General features: G+C 39.1%; 2 protein-coding genes across 9 annotated transcripts in view; both read right to left on the minus strand.

The window, feature by feature from the left end:
* Positions 1-3,532: 3,532 nt before the first annotated feature.
* Positions 3,533-11,365, minus strand: LOC121510791 (probable E3 ubiquitin-protein ligase TRIML1). The gene is made up of 6 exons (XM_041789008.1): positions 11,339-11,365; positions 9,862-9,957; positions 7,220-7,453; positions 5,237-5,241; positions 4,213-4,355; positions 3,533-4,134 (listed from the first exon to the last, which is right to left on the minus strand). Exons 1-6 carry the CDS (start codon positions 11,363-11,365, stop codon positions 3,533-3,535), a joined length of 1,107 nt encoding a protein of 368 aa, XP_041644942.1.
* A 4,749-nt stretch (positions 11,366-16,114) lies between these two features.
* Positions 16,115-18,749, minus strand: part of LOC121510981 (actin-binding LIM protein 1-like) — a 141,485-nt gene continuing 138,850 nt past the window's right edge. For all 8 annotated transcript variants that reach the window (XM_041789420.1, XM_041789428.1, XM_041789424.1 and 5 more), the window contains one exon: positions 16,115-17,537. In XM_041789420.1, the coding sequence (XP_041645354.1) occupies positions 17,424-17,537 (114 nt within the window). In that variant the 3' untranslated portion in view covers positions 16,115-17,423. The remainder of the gene's footprint in view (positions 17,538-18,749) is intronic.

Below are 18,749 nucleotides of genomic sequence, written 5' to 3' on the forward strand. Positions count from 1 at the left end.
GGTGTGTGTTTTGTTTTGTTTTGCTCCCTCCTCCTCTCTCCTCCTCTCTCCTTCTCTCTCTTTCTCTCTCCTCTGCTGCAGGCTTGTGCCTCACCTGCCCAGGGAAGCCAGTTGCCTCACCTGTATCAGATCAGCAGTCAGGCCTGCAGCAGAGGAGGTTACCAAGGAGAGAGGAAAGCTGGCAGCCTGTCTCTGGGGCTGAAGGCATGCAGGCCTGCAGCAGTGGAGCTGGGCCTTATGTGACTGACCTCATCTGAGAAAGACTTCTTTTTCTTTAACTTATAGACAAGGTTGATTAGCTTCAGTTCTTAGGAAGCTTCGAGTCCAGCCTGAGGCCCTTTACCGCATGTCTCTCCCCCACTCTTGACCCTGTTTCCGACTCTGTCCACTGTCCTCCTCTATTTAATAAAGGCACAAAAATAAATCTTAAAAAAAAAGGGAAACTTTGACCTCAGAAATTATTTATCATCACACACACTGTCACAGTAGGTTTTAATTGTCAACCTTTATTTTTTTTGTCTATATATTTCCATTGCCCTTATTTGCATTTTTTGCCTCTTTTTTCCATTTTTTTTGCCACTTTTAATTCATTTTTTTCTGCTTTAAGCCCACTTTTGCCACTTTTTTCACCCTTTTTTGACAATACTATCCTGCTTTTAGCCCCTCTTCCCCTGGTTTTTCACTCTTTTATCCTGCTTTTTGCTATTTTTGACACTTTTCACCCATTTCAGCTGCCTTTTGCCATTAAATACCACTTTGTCCCCAAATTTTTTTCCACTCTTTGCTGCTTTTTGCCCATTCTAAAACCTTTTGCTGCCTTTTGCCCATTTAAGTCACTTTTCATGCTTTTTTGTCCTGTTTTTGCCACTTTTTGGCCATTTTTGCCACCTGTAACTCTTTGTTTTGTCACTTCTCACCCTTTTACGCCACTTTCTGCCCTTTCTGCCACATTTTCTCCCCATTTTCATCACTTTTCACCCAGTTTTTGGCATTTCTGCCTACTTTTCACCCTTTTTTCCACTTTTTGACCGTTTTTCCCACTCTAAGTTATTTTTATTGCCACTTTAACCCATCTTTGCCACTTTTCACCACTTAGATTGTGGCTCTCGCAAAGATATTTTTCAACAATTTGGCTTTTTGCTTGAGCAGGGTTGAGTAACGCGGCCTTAATGGTTCACTTCCTGTTTCCTCCAGCACTATGACTGTAACGGCTGTGTTCATAAAGACTTTAAATATTATAATTATTGATGTGGTTTCAGATTAAGCACATTGTGTTTGTCTAGACTCGTGATTTAGACCGGATCACATTTGATGACCAGTTAATGCAGAAATCTAGAGAATTTTAAAATGTGTTCAGACCTTTTATTACCACCGTATGCACGTTCAAATTGGACAGATAAATACAGTATGGTCACACTTCCAGGTTGTGCTTTTAAAGCCCAGTTTGGCGTTTTTCTGGAGGTACTCCCTCGTTTCTAAAAAATGCTTTAATTCTAAATTTTTTTCTGATCAGTTGTACAATCTTCACTTATGGAGAGATTTACAGACGTGGAACTTATGAGGAATTTTTCCAAAAATGTGTGTTGTCATGTAAAATAAGGGCATTTAAATCACTCTATTTATTTATTTTAATTTTATTTTATCTAACCAGGAAAACCTCATTGAGATCAACAACCTCATCTACAAGAGTGTCCTGGCACATAAAACCTCCCGTGTGCCTCAGACTGCTTTTTAAAGGACAGTTGCAGTTATTTTTACAGCAGCGCTTCTTTTCTGTTTCCATGGTTTGAAAAATATTAAATGCAAATTAGCACGGTGAAATTAAGTTGCTTGTGTTGAAGCTTTCATTGACTCACTACATGCTCAAAAAAAAAAAAGACCTTTACTTTTTTTATTATCATCTAAAATAAAGCATAGAGCCTTTAGTGAAGTCTGTTTTTATCTGCTGCTCTAACCACAACATACGAACGCAGTCTGCTGAAAGTCACCAGTTAACACGGTAACGGATTAAACCGATACACCAGGAGCTTTATGTCTACACATGGTAGAGGACGTTTCAGGGGCCAAGAGAAGCTGGGTGTTCTGGCCATCAGTCAGAGCTGATCCTACATGATTATTGATACCAATATTCTCTGATCTCTGATTTACCGCCGTTGTAACCAGGGGTGGAGAGTAACTAATTACATTTACTCAACTTACTGTGTTTTTTCTCGTGTACTTGTACTTTTTGAGTACATTTTAAAATGAGTACTTTTACATCTACTTAAGTTTATTAAAGAAACTACATGTATATTTTGGAGCTTTTTCGTCTTTTATTGAAAGAAGAGGATAGTGAATAATACAGAAGAGGATTAGGGCCACTGAAAAAAAATTGACATTTTTTTTTTACTTGTGAGAATAAAGTCAGAATTCTGAGAGAAAAAAAATATAATAAAATCTCATATTTTGACTGTTTTCAATTTATTATTTTGATTTCTGTCTCATATTTCAAACTTTTCAACTTATAATTTTGACTTTAATAATTTTAGCTTTTTCAATGTATTATTCTATTTTTCTCTCATATTTTGACCTTTTCTTATTATTTCAACCTTTATCTCATATTTTGACATTTCTGGTGCACCATTTTAACTTGTAAGTCATATCTTTGCCTAAAAACATGATTGTGACTTTCTTTCTTTATATTTTTGCCTTTTAAAAACATTATCCTAACATATTATTTTGTGTTTTGACCTTTCAAACTAATAAGTTAGACTTTTTATTTCGGATTTTAAACCTTGTAACTTATCATTTTGACTTTTTAAATCTTTAAATCATTTTTCATCAGTGCTAATTTTTCCCCCCATAATTTATTACTGGCGAAAATGTGCTTGACAGTTTGGTTTAATGTGGACCCTGTTAGGCCGTCAGGTTGGACCTAAATTAAGAATCCGGCCCCTTCTGTGATTGAGTTGGACACCCCTGACTAAATGTAAACTTTAAATCAAATACATTTTTCTTTTACTTGAGTAGATTTTTAGACCAGTAATTTTATTTTTACTTAAGTACAGTGTAACTCGAGTAACTGTACTTTTACTTGACCCCAAAACTTCTACTTCTGATTGAAAGCTTCTTTAGTGTTGCCATGTTTGTAGTCTACATCCCACACATCATGTGGCCTCAGCTCTCTTATGTGCCCTCTAGTGGTTTCTCTGTGTATCGTGCGTTACAAATGGGCAAATAACTTCACAAATACACTTATGATACACAACTAAGATACAAAACAGCAAGTACATCTGCAACCTCAAGAGGTTTTTTTTTTTTTGTCTGTTTGTTTTTTTGCCCATGTCCTCTTGGGAGTTTTGACCCCGGCATCTATAAAACAGTGACTAAACTATTTACGGGAACTATTTAGAAGTTTAGGTTAGTTCACATTAGCTGCTACAGCTATTCTTTAACACACACCAACCAGCCAATCAGAATCAGGTATTCTCCCAGACCCTGGTAAAACCTTCATAATGAACCTGCTGATGGATAATAGACCCTCAGCATGGATTCATTCCATGCTTTTGTGCAGAGACTCCAACCCGAGGTCACTGGTGGGGGAAGCAGCATTACAGATGACGATGGGTTCAGCGTTTGTGCCGTTGTGGTCATGACCAGGACAGACGGCGAGGTGAAGCTGGTCTGAGAAAGTTCCGGCACAGAAAGAGATAAGCTGTGTCATGTTTTCCGCCTCCACAAACGTCACCAGCCCTGCAGGGAAGCTGCACAAAACGCCGACTCGGCTGATTCGGTTCGTAAAGGGCAGCTGGTGGGGCACGCCCCCATGCCAGGCCGTGTACTCCCCGTCAAAGAACTCCACGCACCAGGACTCGCTGCCCCGCCCCAGCCAGCAGTCCTCAGTGGGGCCTTTACGAGTTATGGTGGGATAGGTGACACCCAGCTCCCAGTAAGTCTTTCCAGTAACGTCGATCTCCCAGTAGTGGCGACCAAAGCTGAAGCCCTGCACGCTTAGGACGTTGAGGGTGGTGTCGAAGCGAGAGGGCGGGTCAGGAAGCTGCTGCCAGGTGTCGCTGTAGGTGGCGCTGTTGCCTCCAGGGGAGATGATGAGCTTCGGGTGGGCGGTGTCTGGATCCAGACTCACCTCGCTGGAATCTGGAGAGAAAAGTGTGATCAGAACATTTCTAGGGTGACGTTAGATATGGAACCAGCAGTGATGACATGTTGGCTCACAGCTCCGGAAGAGTTTCTTGATGATCGGCGTCTGGGAGCAGACGAGCAGCAGCAGGTTGTTGGACAGGCTCAGGATCTGTTCAGCTTTGGCTTCATCCAGACTCACACTGCTGGGGTCCGTCCGGTTCAGTAGATCCAGCACCCTGGAGGGTGGAGAGCACAGAGACATCAGTTCCACATCTGTAACTTCAAAGTCTAATGCAGGGGTGTCAAACTCAAGGCCTGGGGGCCAAATCCGGCCCATGGCACAATTCTACCCCGCCCACCAGATCATCATATTTTTATTAGAACTGGCCCACCAGTATGAGGTCTGCAGATTAAACACAATATAACAATGTAAACTTAACCTTGATGATTGACATATCACTGTTCAGTCATAAGAATTAGAAAGAGTTAAAATAATTTCATAAAAAGTCAAGGATGTAGGAAAAGAAATTTGTGTTTTCATTTTGTGTGTTCTAATTTGCATCTCACAATTATAACTTAAAGTTATGGTTTTGTATTTTTTTAATCATATTTTGATTTTATTCCATATTTTGACCATTACGATTCACAGTTTAAATTTTTAAGTCATATTTGGACATTTTAAATTAATGAAATTGAATTTGACCTTACATTTCGACATTTTCAACTACTAACTTTGAATTTTAATCGCAAATGTTAACCTTTTCTATTTAAAATCTTACATTTTTAGCTATTCTTTGGACCTTTGTAATTTAAAATTTTTATTTTATCTCATATTTTCATCTTCTAAACTCTTGATTTGGAATTGTTCTCATATCTTGACATTTTCAACCCCTAAATATAACTTTTAATCTCAAATATTGATCTTTTTAATATTTTCATCCCATCTTTTGACCTTTTAAACTCATGGTTTTGAATTTTATCTTATCTTTTGACATTTAAATCTAATAATTTTGACTTTATTCTCATATTTTGAACATTTAGATTCACAGTTTTAATTTTTAAGTCATATTTGGACATTTTAAACTACTAACTTTGAATTTTAATCACAAACGTTAACCTTTTCTATTTAAAATCTTAAATTTTTAGCTCATCTTTGGACCATTTTAACTTACATTTTTTATTTTATCTCATATTTTCACCTTCTAAACTCTTGATTTAGAATTTTATTCCATATTTTCACCTTCTTAACTCCTGATTTTGAATTCAATTTCATATTTTCACCTTTTAAACTCTTGATTTAGATTTTTTTTCTCATATCTTGACTGTTTCAACTACTTACTCTAACTTTTAATCCCAAATATTGATCTTTTCCATTCAAAATTTTAAATTTTTATCCCATATTTTGACCTTTTACACTCATAGTTTTGAATTTTATCTCATATTTTGACCTTTAAAACCAAAAATCATTGGTGTAGTGAATTGCCTTCTTTAGATAGAAGATAACTTATGTTAAAATATAATTTAAATGGGTTAAAAATTGCTAAAAATGTGTTAATAAGGGAAAAAATTGTGGAAAAGGTGATAAAATTAGATTTAATTGGAAATTTAAGAAAATAAATGAGTTAAAAGTGACAAAAATTAGATTAAAGGGAAAAAAAATAACCAAAAGTGGATCAACTAGGCAAAGACAGGCACAGAAAGTGTTAAAAGGGGATTAAAAAATGGCTGAAATGGCTTTTAAGTGCAAAAAAAAATGTGGCAATTAGGTGGACTGGGATGTAAAATTGTTGTAAACCAGCAAAAGTTGGTTAACTGTGGTAAAAGTGGTTGATAGAGGCATCAATAGGCAGAAAGTGGCAAGAATTGGTTTGGTAGCGGCAAAAGCAGGCAGAAAAAAGTGATGGAAAGAGTTTAAAATGGACACAACTAGGTTTTAAGTGGCAAAGATGTGCTAAAAATGCGTGTTAAAAAGTGATACAAAAAAGGATTATTATTTGGTCTAACTGGTATAAAGTGGCAACAGTGTAATTTAAAAAATATTTTTAGTTTTTTTAAGGCATCTGGTGACCCCCTCTCAGTATCCAGCGACCCCCAAGGGGGTCCCAGACCCAAGGTTGAGAACCACCGCTGTAGAAGACACAAGACTGTATATCAACCCCGTTTTAAGAAAAGACCTGGTTTATTCAAGATTTCAGGAAAAAGACCTACACAGCCCACAATCCTAGAGCGTCACAGCAACATCTCTGATTGGTTGAGCCCGTTTTTACCAGCAAGCTTGGGCTGTTGTCTGCTACTACTGAAGTTAACGCCATTTTTATATTCTGAAGCTTGAAGGCCCCATCGAGAAACTCTGAAGGAAGATGAGAGGCACCAGACTCAACAATCCTGGGCTCCATAACACCCCAGCAGGACCACGGACTGATCGGCTCCATGACACAAGCAGAGATGCTGGAATTCATGAAAAAGGAGCCCCGACTAAGTACTGAGAGATCAATGGGCAGAATTTAATAGAAGGTCAACATTTCTGGATTATAAATACTTATTTTTGAACCTATAATATATGGAAGTTCCACTTCTTGAATTAAATCAGAGGAAAAGATGAACTTTTGCATGACATTCAAATTTTTGGAGCTGGCTCCAGGTCGGCTAATACAAAAATTCAGTTGCAGTACCTGGTTTCAACCTTTAGAGGGCAGTCACTGTGTTTATTTCTAACACAGTGCATTTGTGCTCGTGTTTAGCGCACACGTATTAAATGCACATGTGCGTGTTTCGATGTCTGAGGGTCAAATAACTCTCAAGTCCATACCTGTCCACTGTGTCCATGTCTGACTGCTCAGGGAACGAATAGAGAGACTAGATGGGAGGAAATGAAAAATCAAGATTAGATAAACCAGTAAAGCCCTGTCACAGCCTCAAATCTTAGCTTTTATAGTTTTTAGCTTTGTTAGTCTGACATAGAAAGTGGAAAATTTTGACTCCTGTGTTCTTTTCCATATCTGGTCATTCAAAAAAAAAAAAAAAAAAAAAAAGATCAAATAGGCCCAAACACACATGAGAGGGTAAGTAAGTTTCTAGCGTTAGCTTCTTTGTCAATCACCATCGTATCCGGTTCAACGTCGGTCTGCTCCAGGACCACGGAGAGTCTGGCGAGGTCCTGCTCGATCTCCTGGATCAGAGAGCAGTTCTTCTCCATCAGCCCATCCAGAGCCGAGACCGCCGCCCGCTCCTCCATCTCCAGGTGGGACAAGGTGAGCCTCAGGTCCTGCTCCAGCACCGCCTGGATCTCCTGGTATTTCTGGACAATACTCTCCCGGATCACGGAGGACTTTTTCTAGAATCAGGATTAAGACACACGGGGCAGGATTTTTGATTACAACACACAATAAGAGGTAGAATAATGCATTAAGGCAAGAAGAAAATGTGTGATGTAAAATAAACCTGTGCTAAACAGTTTATGGCTGTTTGAACGAATTTCGGGGTTCGAATATAATTCAAATATTTAAAACCTCATTAATATTTGAAAGGTGAAGTTACTATTTAAGCGTATTTTTTTTTAAAATTTTTTGCTGTATATAATCATTCTCGAGTCTCTCCCGTCTCTCCTTGGCCTCTAATTCACCCATTCGTAAGTGTAGGAACCAAATGTTTCGTCACATGACACATCACATGATGAACAACAAAGTTTTCAAACCAAAACACAGAGGCGCCGCAACGGCTGCTATCGGGGATGTTTATCGCCAAGGTGGAGCACACCCTGGTGGTGATTTGGCAAGTGAGGCTTCGCTGCATCAAGAGAAGCTGATGTACGAGAGAAAAACCGCGATAACCTGCTGTAGTGGTAGAAAACATTCCAGTCCAGGTATCATCTCCTGTCCCGGCTGGCACGCCATTACCTGTGCATCCCGGGCACCTCCATCAGGGTGGAGGGAGTTTTCTCCACGGCTGGGACGATAGCAGACAGGAAAAAAAAAAAACGCTCTGTTCTCGATTCAAAAAACGTGGATCACCTCGTGTAACTACAAAGGGATTAAAGCAACTGAACCTTTTACAAACATCTAAATAAAAAATGTGAAAAAATATTTGAATATAATAAGAAATCTCTAAAAAATAATAATTAATGAAATTCAAGTGGGACTGTAGATAACTATTTACAGCCCTAGAACAGTTTAACAGGGAATGAAGCTACTCCTACGGAGCCCCAGACATGACATGGTCAGAAAAATAAAATAATTAAATTGTGGCCACAATATATCAATAACGTGTACATGAAATACTAATTCGTGGCCACAAAATACCAGTTTGTGGCCATGAAATAACTAAAACGTGTGCACACAATACTTTTCGTGGTCACTAAATACCAACTAGTGCCCATGAAATAAGTACAACGTGCACACGAAATACTTATTCATGGCCACAAAACACCAATTTGTGGCCACAAAATAAGTACAACATGTGCACGAAATACTAATTCATGGCCACAAAATAAGTACGTGTGCTTGAAATACTTATTTGTGGCCACAAAATACCAACTTGTGGGTACGAAATTAGTACAATGTGTGCACAAAATACTAATTCGTGGCCACAAAATAAGTACAACATGTGCACAAAATACTTATTTGTGGCCACGAAATAGTGCAAAGTGCACTCGAAATACTAATTCAGGGCCAGGAAATACTCATCTGTGGCCATGAAATACCAATTTGAGTTATTAATAAATAATAATATTAATATCATTCCTGGACAGCTAGGTAAGTAAATCGGAGCACCTTCCTATCCCGGCGCCCAAGACGTACCTCTGCCGGTAAAGCAACCTGGCTCTCAGTAATAATGGTTCCTTGCAATGCCAGGCGTTTCAGGATGTTTTTGAAGCTCCTTCCCAGCCTAAAATAAAATTCAATCATACTATCCCTGTCTATCTTGTAGCTTTAGCCCATCTACTGCCTTGACCTTAGACCTTAGAGAAAGTGCGCTCAATTTGCTTACCAAGCTGTCAGGAATGATATTAATATTATTAACTAGTTTTGCGTATGCAGGTTATACTTATTTCGTGGCCACAAATTGGTATTTTGTGGCCATGAGTTAGTATTTTGTGTGTACGTTATAGCTATATTGTGGCCACAATTTAATTTTTTTTGGACCATGTCATGTCTGTGGCTCCATATATTTCATATCCCTTTTCAAACCCACATGGTTTATGCATTAAACTGTCTGTAATTTTGTGGACTTCAGTGGAACAATGGTGTAAGGAGAAGGATTCTCCCTTTGTAAACATCACTGAAGCTAAGTTCTGAATAGGATGTCTCTACTTTAACTGATTTAAATAGTGACTCTGTGCAGTAGAAGATCCAACGAGATGAAGTTGAGGTTAATATCTGGTTTTCTGTAGTTTCATGTGATGTAAACATGCATTCTTTGAAAAGATAGAGAATAAAATACCCGAGGCTGCAGCTCCACGTAGTGGTCAAAAGACACTCTTATATTTCTGAGCTGGTTTTGCCCTGCAGGTTCTAATAGGGATAGATAATCACTGGTAAATTTATGGCAAACTTCAGCTTTATAATGTTAGCTCGTACCCTCTTTTTAACGTTGTCTTTGTGTTCTTTGGTAGTCATCGCTGGCGTAGCCATAGGTCGGCTGTAGTGGTAGTTGTAGTGATTCACAGTTCCATTTCTAAACATTATGCGATAATCAGGTAACTGATAGTCACGCTAACTTTTCTGTTGGTTGGAGCAGACTTACGGTGATCTCTGACTGCCGTGCTGCCAGTTTTTTCAGCCGGTACTTCACAGCGTCTCGCTGCTTCTTCAAAGACTCCTGATGTTTTTCTAACGTCTCCTGTAGAAACACACATCCAGCAAAACTCCATCCAACACAACTCGGCTCATTCTCTCTGAGGAAGCGAGGCTGCAGAACGGCTTTGTTAAAAAGACTGGTGCATGCTGATTGACATGAGTTTACTCCAACAACCTCCTGCTCTTATGCCTGTCTGCTCAGCTGTTTGATAAGTGCATGTCAGATTTTCTTCATTTTTAGATAATAAAACATAAATAAGCTAAACATAAATAAATAAATAAGCCATAACAGACCTAGCACACATGGTCATCGTAGAAGCAGGTAGTTACAGCTCATTCAGAAAGCATTCAGATCTCCTTCACTTTTTCAGTTTGGTTCTGTTTCATCCTGATGCTACAATGTTAAATTTATTTTTATTAATCTACATTTAGTACCCCATCATGACATGATGGGGTACTGAGTGTACCCCAGCATACTTTTAACCAACCTGAGAACCCCCCCGCCTACGTTCCTGAGTCTGAGGAGGCTCTGTGCCAACATGGAAATACTAAAGGCCCATTTTTAAGTGACATTTATAACACAGGGTGGTTTTTCTTTGTAGGCTGGGCTGCTTGAAAACTTTAGAGCATGAATAAAGAGAAAACCTTCTGCTATAGGCACCGCTATATTTATCTGGAAGCCCCAGGCCCCAGTTTCTGCTGCAGGGGTCGATTTAGACACCTCTGAGCTGTGATTGCTCCAGTATTTGTTGCTGTTAGAATCCTGACTTCTCCTACATTAGTCTGGATTTCTCGTTAGCGTTGGAAAGTTTGGAATGTTTCTTCCCGAATGAATGATGCAAAGCATGCAAAGACACCCCCCCTTCTCACTCATGAAAGCATGCATCAGTGTTACTTACCAGGTGTTATAATGCCATCCCTATGGGGGGAAATCAATGTTTTTTTAAAGCAATGGTAAAGCTGAGACCAACCTTCAGCTCCATGCAAAGATGGAACCAGAGCCACAGAACAACCTGATGTGATGTTCAGGAGAAATCTGTTTATTTAGATTCTCATTTTTCAACAAATAATTCTTTTTAAATATGTTTTCCCCTCCAGTTTAGGGATGATTTTGTTGTGAAAATCCGGATAAGGTGATTTTTAACCTTTCATGTGCACCAATAAAGGGGTTAAATAAAAGTTAGTGAGGTTTGTCAAGTTAGATTCAATGAGAGTTTAAAAGCTAAGAAAGCAAAAATGATCAAATCAGCTGACTATCATAGTCTGTCTGCTGACTAGCCTTTTCTAAATGTAGTTGTTGAGACATTTATGTTAACTCTTTCTAAGAAAAATTAGTGATTCGTGATGAATTTAGACTGATCAGAAAACATTTTCACTGTTCCTTCATTAAAAAAGATGCTGTCTAAAGACTACAGGATGCAAACCCTGCGGGAGATTTCCTGGGAGCCCATTACTGATCAATAAATGACCGATTGATTTTAAAACATATGTTGAAAATCTATCATTGAGACTAAAAACTAACAGCAGTTGGACTTTCTTTATAGGAACAAATATTTTCCCTTTATATTCATGAGTAAAAGAACTATTGAAGTAGTTTTCCTCTCTGTACCAGAGTATGCAGGAGTCATTTAGACACGTGCAGCCAAATACATTCAAACTAGGGCTGTCAAGATTAATCAAGTTCATTGCGATTAATCAGGGTCCACAATTAGTGCGTTCATTTTTTTTTTTTTAATTCGAGTTAATGGCATGCTTTATTGTACCCTTGAGCACACTTTGGTGTCTTTGGTGTCTCTGTGCAGCCACACTGATGTCAAATAAATCCATCACTACTCCTTCATTTAAAAAAACCTCACAGACAGCTGAGTGGACGAGTCAGAGTCATCTGAACATTTTTAATTCTCTTTTATTTTATCTTTAATCCAAAACCAGTTCCACTGTCTGTGGTTAAAGGGATACTTCAACATTTTGGCAAATTCATCCATTGCCATAATTCCTATAGTCTTAGTAATAGGTTCGTTACCTTCAGTTGTCGGTGCAAGCTATTTTTAGATCACCACTGCCGAGTTCGGACCTGCTGTGCCAACTCAATGTAAGCAGACGGTATTCCAGCTTTCCCTCATCAAACTCATCAAATACACAATCCAACAACTCCAAAACGCTCTCATGGACAAGTCGTGACCTGCACATTCACCACGCTATGAAATAGTAACATATACTTATGTAACATTACGACACATGAAGCAAATACTCGGAACTATTTCTTGAGTAAACCACTGGGCGGAGTGACACAGTGCAGCAGCCATGTCTGGAGTGTAGTTCCGGCTTTGCATTTAGCTTTAAAACATCTCCGTCTCGTAATGTTCCAGGATTATTTCATAACGTGGTGAATGTGCAGGTCACAACTTGTCCACAAGAGCGTTTTGGAGTTGTTGGATTGTGTATTTGATGAGTTTGATGAGGGAGAGCCGGAATACCGTCTGCTTACATTGAGTTGGCACAGCAGGTTCGAACTCGGCAGCGGCGATCTAAAAACAGCTTGCACCGACAACTGAAGGTAACGAACCTATTACTAAGACTATAGGGATTATGGCAATGGACGAATTTGCCAAAATGTTGAAGTATCCCTTTAAGTTCATGTTAAATCTTCAGTCTACCAATAAAAGCAGGTCTGTATCCAAACAGGACGTCATTAACCCTTAGTTTAAGACTTCGGAAAATTCTAAAATGACACTTTAAAATGCAAAATAATGGCCTTCAAAAATGCAATAAAATGGTGTAATTAACTACAGAAGTTCTGAAATTAATCACAATTACAATTTTTAATCATTTGACAGCCCTAGTTCAAACTAAAAGATGCTTTTTATCATTTCCCTGAGATTTATGTCTGCTGACAGCTGTGGGACACGTCTGCCAAACAACAGACATTTCTGCCCTAACAAGGAGAAATACGCTCCTTTATTTACTTATTCATTCATTCATTTATTTATTAATGTGTTTATTTATTCATTTCTTTATTAATATATTTATTTATTTAATCATTTATTCATTCATTTATTAATATATTTATTTATTTAATCATTTATTCATCTATTGATTGATTGATTTACTCAGTAATTTATTTATTTATTCATTTATTTATTAATATATTTATTTATTTAATCATTCATTCATTCATTTATTAATATATTTATTGATTTATTTATTCATTTCTTTATTTATTGATTTATTTTTAATACATATGTTGATTTATTTATTTATTCATTCATTTATGAGTATATTTATTTAATCATTCATTCATTCATTCATTTATTTGTTTGTTCATTCATTTATTCATCGATATATTTATTCATTGATTGATTAATTGATTAATATGTTTATTTATTAATTTTATTTATGTATTTATTTATAAAGCACTTGTAAATAAACGTCCCCCTTCAGTGGAATTTACTGCAGAAACATTTTAAACTGATCACAGAATTCCACGTTTAAATTTCAGATTATTGATTTAAATCGTCTTTGCTTGGAACATTTTGATTTTTTTTTTCTTTACTGTTTAAATAAATACATGTCTTAATATTCACTTGTTTCTGAGCTTATTTTAAGCGTCTTAATTCTCTGGTTACACCTCAAAGATTCTGTTTTACCTGTTTTCTCTCTACCTGCTCTGTTGTTCATCTCAGCTTCATAGAGAATGAGGGATATCCCTACAGAGGATTTAAATATATGAATGATGATAATTTAATGTCTTATTTCTCTAAATGCCCATGACTGTAAAATACTCTGTTTTAAATTGCTCAATAAATACAAACCTGTCTTGACCTTTGCTAGGCTAAAATCCTAAAATATACCGGGCACTGTGGAGTAAACTGCCCTCAAGCATCATAAACTGTTCTTTAAATTCTCTAACTGACATTTCCTGTTATCCCTGTTGTTGACTGTAAATCGGGAAAGAAACAGAAGTTTCTGGATTGTAAATCCTGCTAAAATGTTTTTTGGCACTGTGACACTACTACAACTCTGGGAGAAAATGTCTCATCAGTCAGAAAACTACAACCCAAATTCCAAAAAAGTTGGGGCACTGTGAAAAATGTAAACAAAAACAGAAGTCAATGATTATCAAATCTCATAAAACCATATTTTATTCACAATAGAACATAAACAACACATCAGACATTGAAGCTGAGACATTTTAACATTTCAGGAAAAATATGAGCTCATTTTGGATTTGATGGCAGCAACACATCTCAAAAAAGTAGGGACAGGGCAACAAAAGGCTGGATAAGTAAGTGGTACTAATGAAAACCAGCTGGAGGAGCATTTTACAATGAGGTTCATTAGTACCCATGACCAATGAGCATAAAAGGAGCATTTTAGGGATACAGAGTCTCTCAGAAGTAAAGATGGGCAGAGGTTCACTAATTTGTGGAAAACTGAGTCTAAGAATTTTGGCTCAACTTGAAAATAAATATCAATATAAAATTGTGAAGACTTAGAAAACTGCTCTGATGTCAGCTAAATAAAAGAAAATCTAAACCTGTTTGATACTGGGAAGCGAAAAAGGTGTCCCAAACAATCCAGAGCTTTTTACTAATAATTATCAAAATTTCTGGAATCTTCTGCACTCGCTTAACTCAACTGAAAAACAGCTTACATCCCTTGCTCCTCATCAGCTTAACCCACTTTTCTAGATGTTTCTGACATATTTGGGCAGTTTAGACAGTGCCCTCTCACTCTCTCTCCTTGTCTCACTTCTCCTGAAGATCATTTCTGCACTTTTTGATCCAGCAGATCATTGAAATATTGGCAACTTGGAAATCATCTGGAAAGGAACTATCAATGCTGAAAAGAAGAGAGAGCTTTTAGACCACCCAGCTTCTTTCACCAGTAGAAAACATTTGGAGCATCAGAGAACAAACCCAACAAATCGGACCCAGGACTGGGCGGTGGGTTAGCTCGGATGGAGCATTGCTTTGGTCCTCAACACAGTGGTCATGAGTGATTCCTGGGCTAGCATGCTTGGTGCACGTCTTCCCCACTCTCTCTATATTCAGTGTCCCTCTTTATTATCATACACTGTATTGCTAAAAGTATTCACTCACCCATCCATGGTCACAGGTGTATAAAATCATCACCTAGGCATGCAGACTGTTTCTACAAACATTTGTGAAAGAATGGCTCGCTCTCAGGAGCTCAGTGAATTCCAGCATGGTACTGTGATAGGATGCCACCTGTGCAACAAGTCCAGTCCAGAAATTTCCTGGCTCCTAAATATTCCACAGTCAACTGTCAGTGGTATTATAACAAAGTGGAAGCCATTGGGAACGACAGCAACTCAGCCACCAAGTGGTAGGCCACGTAAAATGACAGAGCGGGGTCAGCGGATGCTGGGACGCATAGTGTGCAGAGGTCGCCAACTTTCTGCAAAGTCAATGGCTACAGACCTCAAAACTTCAAGTGGCCTTCAGATTAGCTCAAGAACAGTGGTAGAGAGCTTCATGGAATGGGTTTCCATGGCCGAGCAGCTGCATCCAAGCCATACATCACTAAGTGCAATGCAAAGCGTCAGATGCAGTGGTGTAAAACACGCCGCCACTGGACTCTAGAGCAGTGGAGACGCGTTCTCTGGAATGACCAGTCTCACTTCTCCATCTGACAATCTGATGGACCAGTCTGGGTTTGGTGGTTGCCAGGAGAACGGTACTTGTCTGACTGCATTGTGCCAAGTGTAAAGTTTGGTGGAGGGGGGATTATGGTGTGGGCTTGTTTTTCAGGAGCTGGGCTTGGCCCCTTAGTTCCAGTCAAAGGAACTCTGAATGCTTCAGCATACCAAGAGGTTTTGGACAATTCCATGCTCCCAACTTTGTGGGAACAGTTTGGGGATGGCCCCTTCCTGTTCCAACATGACTGTGCACCAGTGCACAAAGCAAGGTCCATAAAGACATGGAGGAGAGAGTTTGGTGTGGATGAACTTGACTGGCCTGCACAGAGTCCTGACCTCAACCCCATAGGACACCTTTGGGATGAATTAGAGCGGAGACTGAGAACCAGGCCTTCTGGTCCAACATCAGTGTGTGAGCTCTGGAAGAATGGTCAAAAAATTCCTATAAACACACTCCTAAACCTTGTGGAAAGCCTTCCCAGAAGAGTTGAAGCTGTTATAGCTGCAGAGGGTGGACCAACATCATATTAAACCCTATGGATTAAGAATGGGATCTCACTTAAGTTCATATGCCAGTCAAGGCAGGTGAGCGAATACTTTTGGCAATATAGTGTATCTAATAAAAGCAAAAAAGCCCCCAAATAACTGGAGACTCTCGTTGTAAGAAGAGGTGATGCTACACATTAGTAAACATAGCCCTGTCCCAACTTTTTTGAGACCTGTTGCTGCCATCAAATTCAAAATAAGCTAACATTTTTCAGTTTGTTCTGATATGTTGTTTATGTTCTATTGTGAATCAAATCTGGGTTTATAAGATTTGGACACTCATTTTTTTATTCACGTTTTACAAGGCCTCCCAGCTTTTTTGGAATAGCGGTTGTAAAATAGCCTCTATAGCTGTTGCAGACTTGTGGTAGCTGCTTTCGTCCTGTGTGCTGTAACAGAGCCGGTGAGTGAAAAGTGAACAGAGAGGAAGAAACAGAAGCAGTCGTTGGTCCCTTTGGTACAGCCGAGGATCCGATGGTTCATGGTGATTTAAAGCTTTATTGGCTTCGATTTCAATACAACAAATGGCAGTGTGGGTTCATTTATAAAACAGTTCTTCCAAATACTCGGGTGTGCGATCTATCGGTCAGTTACTGGATGGAGTTTGTACTTCTGATACATAAAGGGAAGGTGTGGCCGTGATTATGGGAGCCTGAGAAGAGAGACGTTTTCTTTAGTCAGGGTTCAATGGATGTTCGGTGTGTACAGCCGGCAGGGAGGGGGGTGTGTGTGTGTGTGTGGATTCATCTCCATGAAGATCTGTAAAATGGGTCAGCTGACTGCATCCCCACTGCTTTTTTTAATCAAAGACTCACTGAGCCGATTCTTGCAAACTTTGGACTAAAACAGTTTCAGCCCAAGCGAAGGAAAAGCCGACACATGTTCAAGCTACGAGCAAAATGGCGCCATGAGGTTCTAATGTACTTACAAAGTTCCACAGGAATCATCAGCAACAAAGAGTAGGAAGAAACAAGCAAGAAAGAAAGGAAAGCATTTCCACCCAAAGCAAAGAAAGAAGTAAAACAAGCAAACCAAATAACATGACCCTATTTATCAGTCACTCATTCTTTGTCATTTTTGAACATGGAAGAGATTCCCGTTGATGTTTTCTGTGCATCTAAGGGTAAAAATCATCCCGCTTACAGTCTGAGGAAGATCAGGAGCAAAAAGAGTCCGTCTCCTGCTTCCTTCATTATTCCAGGATAAAAAGAAAGATCCAGAAGAAAAGGAAAGGAACCAAAACCTACATCTAGAGTACAGTTGTCATGGTGTGCTATCTGATGGATGTACATATGTGCATGCTAGAAGAGCTTGGCCTTCTTTTTCATGTCGTTGCGTTTCCACAGGGGAAGCCTGTCAAACTCCTGGATCTCCATTCCAAAGATGTCAAAGAACGTTTCGGGTGCTAAGTGGCGCTAGAATCGAGAACAAAGGGGGAGAAAACAAAGGAGGGGGGAGGGGGGTGTTTGAGATTAGCACCAAAGCCATAAAAAGGGTCACTGCAAAAATGACAGAAAGCAATGGATACGGCACATTCAGCTACAGTTTGATTGTGTAACGTTTTATTTACACAAAGCAGAGAAATCTAGAAGCAGCGGTGCAACAGATCACAGCGGTCCTTTGTTCACCTCAGAGCTCCCTGTGCTGGTGCAAACACGACTTTAATCTTTAAATCTAACGGGGTGACGGAGGCCTGGTGGTCATGTTTGCATGCCTAAACACGGACGATCAACACGGTGCATAACAGACCTTTAAATACTCACTCTTACTGAGAAGAAGGCAGTGTTTAAAGATGCAGTGTGCAGGATTTCTACACCAAAGAGCCTAAATGCTTTCAGTAATAACCACTAAAATGATGATACATATCTTAAGTTTAGCATTTATATTACTTCAGTTGTTACAAACAGTTTTCAAACGCATGTTTATCGCTGCTGCAGAAAGACTGGATGTTACTGCAGCATAGGGAAGCATGAACTTCTATGGGAAGTGCTGTTCTGTTGCTGTACCTCAGTCATATTTTGTGATGCTTTCTTGTGATGGACCCAAATTATTCTCTAACATGACCTGTGCTTCAAGTCCACCGATCTTACCCAAGTGCACTACCCCTCCAGTCCTGGACCACTGTTACCTTGAGGTCACACTTTTCATATCTAAAGCTGAGTAAGTCTGCTTAGCTCCGTCTACAGATTGAGCTGGGACCCTGATGAACCCAGAGAATGGACCGTGATAAACCTTATGAATGGACCCTTGATAAACCCAGACAATGGACCCTGATAAACCCAGAGAATGGACCGTGATAAACCTTATGAATGGCCCCTGATAAACCCAGAGAATGGACCCCTGATAAACCCAGACAATGGACCCCCGATAAACCCAGACAATGGACCCTGATAAACCCAGACAATGGACCCTGATAAACCCAGAGAATGGACCCTGATAAACCCAGAGAATTGACCCCTGATAAACCCAGAGAATGGACCCTGATAAACCCAGACAATGGACCCCTGATAAACCCAGAGAATGGCCCCTGATAAACCCAGAGAATGGCTCCTGATAAACCCAGAGAATGGCCCCTGATAAACCCAGAGAATGGCTCCTGATAAACCCAGAGAATGGCCCCTGATAAA

The sequence above is a fragment of the Cheilinus undulatus genome, linkage group 6 (genome assembly GCF_018320785.1).
Source record: "Cheilinus undulatus linkage group 6, ASM1832078v1, whole genome shotgun sequence".
Lineage (NCBI taxonomy): Eukaryota > Metazoa > Chordata > Actinopteri > Labriformes > Labridae > Cheilinus > Cheilinus undulatus.